Consider the following 10,684-nt stretch of genomic DNA (forward strand, 5'->3'; position numbering starts at 1 on the left):
AGATGTTGAATTATAATGCTGTACACCTGAAAATTATCTCATAAATCCTTCACTAGTTGCAAGGTGCAGTTCAAACCATTTTACAGGGCAAAACTCCAGGACAGTACATAAAACCTTAAAAATGTTTTCCAATTCTAGGAAAATCAATCTCAGATGTTAGTGGTTTGTAAATTCAGGTATTTCTCTAGAGAAACCAGTCCTGTTCCCCAGACTACCTAGAAGGAAAACTCACCTTTGGCTCTGCAGCCAGATGTCTCTGGGTTGGATGGTTGAAGGTGAGAGGAAATGCACCCCTTTTCTATGGTTCCACAGGTTCCTATGTCTTCCTCTAGCATCCTGTACTGTGACTGGCCCGCTTCCTTGCCTGTATTTCTCCTCTACACCAAAAGCTCTATGACAGCAGGAACTGAATATTGCCAGAACCTGGCACAATGTCTCACATCAGACACTCAAAAAGTATTTGCTAAATGAATGGAGGTAAAACCATCAAAGCCTGGAGGCACAATACGGAGTAGCAAAAAAATAACCATCCTCATCCTCAACTTTATAACTTACTGTAATTCTGACTATGAGTCAAAAATTCTCTGGGTTTTCTCCCTGATAGGCAAAACGGTGAGAACGAATTGCTAAGACCTCTTCCAGTATTCTGATTCTATGTATGTATATACAAAGCATGTTTAAAATTGTAAGACTGATGTTTAAATGAACACACCAGAATTCATAAGTGCAAATGAGCATTAACTCCTTTAAACGTAGGTACTTTGACAAAGTACTCATTCAATTACGAAAAGCAACTTAGAATTCTGCTTGTTTCTAATTTAAAGCAAAACCAAATAGCTTTTTAATTTACAAAAGCAACATACATTTACCACCAAAAATAAATCAGAAATCATAAAAAGGGAACAGAATTGACCCTCAATCATACAGACAGAAGCACTAGTGTAGCCTGGATAAAAAATCGTTCTGAGTCCTCCTGCTATAAACATATCCTGTATGTCTACACTTTTTTCTTTACAAAACCAAGGTTATTCTACACTGGTAACCTCTTTCTTAATATAGTATGAATATATTCGCACATACTCTGCAAGCACAGCAATCTGTAGTGTGGCAATATTAATTTATTTAACCGATGACCCACTGCTGGATATTTAGGTTGTTTACCCATCACTATTACAGAAAAATGCTACACTAAATGTCCTGGTAGTTAAAATTTTGAACACACAATTATGCCCTCAGAATAAACTTTCAGACGTGAATTTTTTGGGAGGACGGCTGCACATTTTTAACACAGTTGACTTGTATGCAGTTTTTTCCTCTTTGGTAACAGATTTCCATCCTTTTGATAGTAGATGTAATCACTGGAAGCAGCCAAAAGTCACTGGGGGTCAAGTCTGGTGATTGAAGTGAGATCAAGCTAGGCAATACTATTTTTAGTTGAAAGCCTCTGATTATGCAGCAGTGTGACTGGTTTTCATATGTGACTCAGAATTGCTCTTGAAGGCAGTCACAACAGGAATTCCAAACTGTTGTAAGCAATTGGCTCATTATCAAACTAAGCATATTACTTCCTAAAGACACAACTATAAAAGGGATGAACAGAGCTGGATGCTTTCTTAGGAGTCATTCCACTGCAGTTCTATCTCATTCACACACAAAGTCTCAACAGTTGAGTCAATCAATTCATTTTAAATAGCTGTACTGGTTCACCTAAAACTTCAATATTTGCAGTATTTATTTACCACTTGACACTTCACATACATTATTTTAAAAATTTTCATACTACCGCTAAAAATATAGATATTATTCTCTCCATTTTATAAATGAGGAAGTAGAGACTCAGAGAAGACAAATGATTTGCCTAAGGCAGAGCGCCAGTATGCCAATACGGATGTTTTAGCTTTAAACATCACGTTCTTTTCATTTTCTGACCCAGCCATGTAGCACCTTAGTGTAATTTTTAAATGTGTTATAGGGTTGTTTAATTCTTAACTGCTAGGATTAAAACTTCTTAATGACTCTATCACTACAAGTGAATAATCCTACTCTTTATTTAACCTGAAAGTAAACTGAACAAAACTGGGGGTACTGCTTATGAATAGGCTCATTTATATTCTTAAGAAAAACTGGCAGTTCACTACAAAAACCCATTTATTCAATTTGAATAAAGTAAATATTGATGCTAGACTTTACATTTAAAGAGACTTGTCTGGCAAGTGAGTCACGTTTTAACAATAACCATAGTAAAAGGAAAAAAATTAGAGCAGTAAGTTAAATAAAAGGCTAATAAAACCTGGAGGAAACAGCTCAGTGTTTTCTTTTAAACCCTGAAGAACACCAAACGTACATTATGTTGCATAAAGAGTCATTTCATGAAAAGACTATTAACAATACAATAGTAGAGTCAGTACTAAGAATTTCAATGATATCCAACTCAAAAATGCATAGGGAGAGTAAAGTTATTTTATTAAATCATGCACATCACGTGTGTTAGTGCAAATAGTTTAATCTGTACTCCAGAAATTCTATTGTACTTTATATCTTTACAAAATAGATTTAAAACAATTATTTACTTTAAAAAACGTAATTCTGAAGTTAAGCATTTCAGAACAATATTTGCAATAACCTATATACAGGAGGTACTGGGTACCACTGGCATATTAGCATTCTGTGGTGGAGTGGCTTCCTGCAACAGAAAATGATGAAATGAACTATATGACAGTATTTTCTACAAGTCATTTGTGACTACTTCCTCCATAAATCTAGTGATCCTCCCAACAGCAAACCCCAAATGGCTTAAAATATAACCTTTAAAGTATAAACAATGACTGCCAAACATCACAAGGCAAATTGTATCCTAAACTTCTATTTCAATATTTGGCTAGGCCTGTGGATTGCCACAGAACATTCAAGCCAATTCACTGACATTCCCTCCCAGCTTTCATTGACTGAAAAATTTAACTATGTGATACTTTAGGATATTCTATGACCTATATAAACTTCATTGACATAACTGTGGTGCCGCACAAAAACCATAGCTAAACCTTCACTTCCGTGTTTTAAATTTGTAACATCAAGCGGTGTTTAGGTGCTTTACTGTGCATGGAACACTATTAATCTTGGGAATAGTGCTTCTCATTAACAGAACGTCCCAATTGACAACAATAAAAAGAAAATAACCATTTGCCTCCCCAACCAGGAAATCTGTTGGTAGGTAACAACAGCTCACCTCGAACATGAATTAGTTTTGAAATATTATTAACCAAATTAAGTCAGTAAAAGCTTATCTAAAGAGATATTAATTCTTTCTTCAATTAAACATGCTTGGAGGAAGAGATGATAGGAAAAAAAAAGTCATGCTTCCTAAAATGCTGTATATGAGAAAGTAACTTGGCTTTTAAAGAAAATATCTCTTTAAATACATGAGGTTTAATAAATTACATTCCAATTGACTCAACATTTTGGTTTACTGCACTGAAACTGTATAATTACTATGTTTTTGCTCCCAGAAATACTTCAGTTTGCTCAAGAAAATACACACTCTCATGGAAAGTTTTTCAAAGTTGATGTCCTCCACATCGTCAAGTCACATTAAGGCTGAACAAACGTGCACATATTCCCCAAATTATCACTAGAACAGAGTATTTTCCAAGTGTATTTCTCCTTAAAAAAAAAAAAAAAATCCACGCAAATAGTTGTCTCTAAGTCTTGTTCCCAATAGCTCAGTGGTTTTATAACAAGTAAAAATGGCGTAAATATGTAAAAAAAATATATATATATGTGTATATATTCAAACTGATAGGCACTGAGCACACAGGGCCTCTCTTCCCATGTATGTATCAGTTGTTTGGTTTGGGTAGTTATCGAATCAAAAAAAATGAGTTATCTGGCCATTAGAATTCAGAGTAAAATACCCATAAATTTAATGTTATAAATAATTTGGTGTACCAAGAAGCCTACTTTAGGCCACCATAATATTCAGAATTTCAACATACTAATTTAAAAATTACATGAAAAATTGCAAGCAAATTATTGCTTACAGTAGAATAAAGTCACAATTTTATATCCTCTTTATAGACAGATACATTTTATATAATTTAAAGCAAAGACCCTACAGCTGTATTCTTGCACTTCTGCTGTTTTAAGAGGTAAAAAGGAAGAAAATGGTTCTGTTTGTCCCCAGCATGAGTGTGGTGCCAGCTTCTAGAGGGAGGACGGTGTACGGACTCAAGAAACGCTCTCATGGAGAAGCTCTGGCCAGACCTGGCACGTACAGCACGATGGCTGTCACCGCAACCAGGGCAGCCAACATGGGCATCCAGGGCCAGGGTTTCTGTGTGGAAAGAAACCAAGAGTCAAAATCACATTCTCCCTTCTTTTTGCATACCTATTAACCCCTTGGTTCCAGAGAGTCCTGAATACTTAACAGAATATTAGAAAAACCTTATCTTTGCATAAGAATAAATTTAAAAAAAAGAAAAAAGGGTGAGGGAGTGCAGGTGTGAGGAGAGCCATAATAGCAGGAACTGTTTTAGAGGACCATTGTGTGGAAGTCGAATACACTGCAGGAAAATCTTGGGCAGTTTTCAATTTTCTTTGAAGCCTAATAGTGACTTCTCTAAGAAACCCTTTGAGCTCAGCCTGTTTTATTTACTCCGGTATCCACATATTACAGCTAACTGATGTCCATAAATGCCTGGAGTATGTTTCTGCCTAAAATGTTTATTTCTTGATAAAAACCAGACTCACATGTTGGCATAGTTTTATACAAGGGGCTGGTGGGTAAGGTGATAGAAAGAAAATGGTCTAAGCTTTGATCCTCTAATCTTAAACCACAGAAGACAAAATCAGAAGGGGTTCAAGATGGCAAAGTGATGTTGGGGACCCTGCTTCTCTGATGCTTTTGGTAAAGACCATGTCCAGGGTAATAATGCCACATGATCATCTCATATGCTCTACTAACCAGTATGCTTGTTGGAGGCGAGCATGGATGGGCTGTTCTCTGTTAACTATCAGAGGGCTTTACAATATCAATTTGCTTTGTTTGAAAACTTTATTTTCACTAGTGTTCTGAGTGGTATTGAGAAAGCTAGCTTTTAAAGAAATATTGTGATGTTGTAGATCAGGGCTCAGAAAGACATGGGACAGGCTGATACCCTCACAAGTAAATGCATACTGAGGTTGAGATTGTGAGCCAATGGTCCATTATGCTACTCTCATCCTTTTTCATCTTCTTAGCCACAGTGTAAATATAGGCAAAGGGTTGAAACAACGAAACTCTACACCATGGAAAAGAAGAGGGAAGGGAGGAGGGGGAAGAAAGCTCGCTGAAAACTTCAAAGAGGCAAACTCTTCATTTCTCATTCAGAGCTGATTAAACATATAATTGGGAAGGGGGTACTAAGCTGCAGCAATTCACAGTTTACTCCGGTTTGCTAGGGACAAAGACTCAGTTAAAGGCAGCATATTAACATCTGGTTAGGTTGGAATTAATTCATGGTTAGCTTTACTACAAAGGAAACAAGACAATATGTTATGTGATTAGTTGATCATTCAGTTCATTTGTATGACACAATACATAGCATACTAAATGAAGGGTTTGCTTCAGGTAACAAAATACCTGTGTGGTTTTGCCATGCACTATATTACAAATATGGCACAAACAGGTGACGGGAACAAACAGACAAGGACTCAACAGTAGTGCTTGTACCTTTCTCTACCACAATGGACCGAAACACCAAAACAGGAAAGCCAGGAATAGGCCGATGAATACGGCTGGGACGGGTTGTAATATGGAAGGCTAAAGAAGGGAAGGGATATTAAAATCATTTTATGCTATAAAAAAATCAGATAAGATGATTTAGAACCCAGAGGGGTGGGAGGGAGGGTAGAAAGACATTTTAAAGACATCTAATACAATCCAGAATGATGGACTGTGGTATGTAAGTTGGCAAACTACCAGTTTAAAAGGAACAGCTGGAGGCAATGTGGGTGTCCCTAACTCCCTAATGAAATGTAGCACGTTAAGACAGAGCAATGAAAATACCTCAGCAACTGATGCTCTGCTTGACGGTACATTATTTTTGTTCCATACTCAGAAACCATTATTTGACAAAGTACTCCTTTGGAAACGGCTAAGGTTTATTTTATCCCTCTATCAAAACCTTTCTTTTTTTTTAAACCAAAACTCTTTTGCTTGAGATAGTATTGCTTTCAAGCTTAAAAATAAATGCCCTGTGATGCATGGCATTTATTTTTCTAAATCAAGCAAAAGATCTGACACAACATATGAGAAACATTTAGTATATAAAGATAGGCAGCTGAATCTCAGGGCTTTCAGTGATGTTATAAGAATATAAGTAATTTTAAATTTAATTTTATTATTATTATTTTTTTGGCTGCACCACGTAGCATGTGGGATATTACTTCCCCAGCCAGGGATCGAACCTGTGCCCCCTGCAGTGGAAGTGTGGAATCCTAACCACTGGACTGTCAGGGAATTCCCAGTAATTTTTTAAATTGGAAGGGAATTACTACAATGAGTGTTATTACAGAGTAATATTTCATTACCATAAGTCTAATGTCGTAAAAATAGGAAATCCACCCTTAAAGTAAATTAATTGTATAACTATAAATAATAATAGCAACATTACTTTCAAATAGGCTCTAAATCATATAGAGGGATCCATTCTGATTATCCTAGATGTCTTCATAGGTTAATTTAGTAGAAGGTAGACTGAAATTCCATAATCAGAGAGATATGAATTAACACAAAAGAAAGAAGTAACCAAACCATTATGATCTGATTTCAGAAGAGTTCTGTAATTGACATTTTCAAAATAAATGCAATCCATTTTTGCTTATCATAAAGCCTCCATACCCAATTCATAAATTTCTGAAAGGCTTCTACTTAAGCAACAAGTCTTTATTAAAAAAACAAACAAACTAGGACTTTCTTTAGCAAAGAACAGTTGGACACAACTCATAAGCATTCTGAGTGTGACTGTGTAACTGGATGGCCATGCAACATTACTCTTTTGTACTTGTGCTGCAAGTTAAGCAGAGTGCCTTCCTCCATAGGAAGTATGCGGCTCATGCCCACTGCAGTGTCCAAGCCATGACAGGGGTTTGGAATAAGTCAGAGCACAATCAACCACACTGAACATCCATCAGTTAGGGCCCACAAAGGCAATGATCACTAAAACGTATGACACAACATTTATTTAGTATAACATCTTTTAAAAGACCATCTGCCTCTCTAACAAATAAAATACAAATTAATATTATTAAACTCAATTTATACCAAAATGTTCCAATTTCTCACACACACACACACACACACACACACACACACACACACACACACACACACACACACACACACACACACACACACACACACACACACACACACACACACACACACACACACACACACACACACACACACACACACACACACACACACACACACACACACACACACACACACACACACACCCTAGAGAAACTCACCAAATACTTCCTAATATTTATAGGAGGCCCAGAAGACACTAAGCTTTTTAGAAATGTGCCTTAGTGAGAACATTATTAGTACAAAATGAAAACCATCATTAAGTCTCCATTTTTTGATACAGCCAAATGCTAAGGAATCGTCATGTATTACTCTTTCTTCAGTGGGTCCCTGGTGGTATAGTGCTTTGTTTCCCAGAGGGGGAAAAACAAGAGCCAGATGAAGGCTTAGTGACAGAACTTCAGATTCATTTGGGAAAAGCTGACAGTTCTTAGGTAAATTATTTTTTTGCAAACAAGGCTCTTCCTCCAGGTAGTCCTTAGGCTCTTGTGTACAGGTTAAAGGGGCAGATTCTTACTCAAAAATCTGACAGCCCAATGATTCCATCATGGAATTTCATAATGAAAAGCTTAGTTCACGTGTACTACAGGTCTTAGTTTCTCAAATCAGTAATAAAGTCCTCTGAAAAATCAATTTCAGGGCTCTCACCTGCCTCTCAATCAAAGCTAAGCCAAGTTTGCAAAGACTTACATTATTTCCTTTCTCTCGGAGCAGCTTCAGGTTGTCTTTACATTGTTTGAGCTCATCTGTGATTGATTGTTTTTCCTGCTCAGTCATTTCAAACTTCAACTTCAGTTCTGAGAGTACAGTCTGTGTCTTTTCATACTAAAGGCAAAGAAAAAAGAGTGTGCAGACTCAACTTAAAATGGGTATGAAGTTATGCGTCTAGTCAGGCTTATATACCAGACCCTGTTTAGTCACCTGCAACACCACAGTCATGCCTTTTTGTTATAAGGAGAATAAGAATCACTTGCGCTAATAATAAGAAGACTTTAATGTTCACTTGATTCTATGTAAGAATTTTGTGGCCCTGGTGTTAAAAAAAATTGAGAAGTCACCACCGTGTCATCTGTTTCTAATATAAGGGGTCACTTTTTCCACTAAGAATTAGAGGAGAAAAGTAAAATTCCAATCTGAGCAAAAGAAAAGCAAGTGAAGAAAAACTCCATAGCCTAATTAAATGGCAAGGTTAGGAAGTCTGAGTTTATATCCTGGTAAGTAACGTCAGCCAAGCTATTTTAACCTTGAAGTCAAAAGTATTAACTAACTCTCATTAGGCCTCCCTTTACCCAGCATCATTGGGTATTAAGGTGTTCTGGATAAGGAATTTCTACGCAAATGAAGCAAAGAAATATATCTAAGGCACCAATCGCTATGATTGGGACATTTCTATCTCTCTATTTAAGACTTATAAGCATCAATTAAAAATAATTTTTAAAAATCTGTTTCTGATATTTTTCCATAGTGAAACATGCCACTTCCTGCTCTGGAAAACAGTTCACTGTATATAATATGACTTTCAGACAGACTACCTAGCCCTTGAACACAGGTGAGATTAATGTAAAACATAGTATGGTTTGCCCCTACTTTAAATCGCCCAGAAGGCAGGAATGCTAGACTGGTTTCACTTCTAGATATTGCATCTTACATGCAAGCTGGGCTCTCAGTCAAAGAGCAAAGACTGTTCTGCTGCTGGCTGTGCCTTTGTCTCGGCCTCCACTGCCCCACTCTGCCATTTCTGAAGGTTTTAGAAGGAAGAAAGACAGACAAGGGCTGATTATAAAATAAATATACCACAGGTCTGGCATACCAGAAAGATTCCACCTCTTCCCTAAACACAGCCCACGAGGCTGCAAAGTCTAGAGTTCCTTTCTGCCTGTATCCTAGAAATTTCTCAATAAAGGACACATTTATATGGTGCTTCTGAATAATCCAAACACCTTGGAGTGATTAATCAGGAGCTCATCATTATGCACTCCAAAGATAAATATTACAGATGCAAATGTATAAAAACATTAATCAGAAGTGGTGGAGGCAGGGGGTTAAGGTCAGCAGCGAGTTCACCATAAAGTGGGAAGAAAGACACGGGTACAGAGAGGGAGGTAAAATATGAAAGGAACTCTCTGTTACCTAACAACGTTCCCAGAACAAGTCTGGGTAGTATGCCAGAGAATGAACTAAGGAGTAAGATTCATGGACTTCATGACAGCTTTTTTTGTGGGGTCTGTGGACTTCCTTCCAGAAGGCAAAAGGTTACCGGCAGGTTGCCAAAGCAAACTCAGTGTACCTAGACTAGTCTCTGCACTAAGTCTCTTAGAACATAATCAATTCTCAATGATATGATTCTTAACAGTGACTAATAAAGAATAAGTGAAACATGATTTGCTGGCCAAAATTTTCCTTTTCCACCATTCTTACATCCAGCCTGCCATTTATACCAAAGCACTTAATCATTTCTCCGTTCCAGGACTTGTGGAGAATGACAGGAAGGCAGCTTAGTCCTGAAGATCCTGCTGTTTACCTTCAGCTTGTGAGTGGGTGGGAAGGACTCTGGCCCCAGGGCAAGATAGTGAAGCCAAACAACTTTCCTGAGTCAGTCTTTGCAGGGTGGACTTGTGTGCTCAATGTTTTATGAATTCTTAAATTACAGATATTCCTACTAAATCAAAATATATAGATGCTTTCTTAAGTCAAATATAAAGATGGTATACCATTATTTTTCTCTTAACACTGAGGATTAAATTTTACTTTTCTCATGTACTTTTTCTCTTTTAAATGTTAAACAGAAGCTGCCACACATATAAAATTTAATTGTCAGAACAGAGGTCACCTTCCGTAGCCTTAGTGTCACACCTCCCTTGGATATCATTTTGTTCCATCTTGCTTTCTAACTCAGAGATGAGAAATGAGCTCAGTTCTGATTAAGAGGGAAATACCACACAATATTACCAGCACCTTTGGTTCTTCTTCACAAAAATAATCATATCTGGGCTTGCTTAGTTTGTAATATTTTAACCTGTGACAGTGCTGAAGATACATAATCATTATATTGTACACATTAAGTATGATTCTATGAGAGAAAGGAGAAAAAGGGGAAATGTTGAAAGGGAATATACGTGCATTAATAAAAAGTAGTAATTCATTTGCAGTGGATTACACAGATATAAGAATCTTATTAAAGAAGGTTTTAGTTACAGACTAGTATTCAATAGTTGACATCAGGACAAATGGAAAGAAAAGCAATTTCACATCATAAAGGAGCATGGTATGGTGACTACACTTCATTTCACAATGAAAACATTGAACAAGAAAATAGAAAAGAAACATACTGAC

The 10,684-nt window shown here is 36.8% G+C and overlaps 1 protein-coding gene across 15 annotated transcripts in view; it reads right to left on the bottom strand.

The window, feature by feature from the left end:
- Positions 1–3,896: 3,896 nt before the first annotated feature.
- Positions 3,897–10,684, bottom strand: part of SLMAP (sarcolemma associated protein) — a 153,598-nt gene continuing 146,810 nt past the window's right edge. For all 15 annotated transcript variants that reach the window (XM_081247441.1, XM_081247439.1, XM_081247437.1 and 12 more), the window contains 3 exons: positions 8,042–8,176; positions 5,708–5,797; positions 3,897–4,330 (listed from right to left, as the gene is read on the bottom strand). In XM_081247441.1, coding sequence (XP_081103567.1) covers positions 5,714–5,797; positions 8,042–8,176 — 219 coding nt within the window. In that variant the 3' untranslated portion in view covers positions 3,897–4,330; positions 5,708–5,713. The remainder of the gene's footprint in view (positions 4,331–5,707; positions 5,798–8,041; positions 8,177–10,684) is intronic.

Source organism: Mesoplodon bidens, assembly GCF_964165515.1.
Source record: "Mesoplodon bidens genome assembly, chromosome: 10".
Lineage (NCBI taxonomy): Eukaryota > Metazoa > Chordata > Mammalia > Artiodactyla > Ziphiidae > Mesoplodon > Mesoplodon bidens.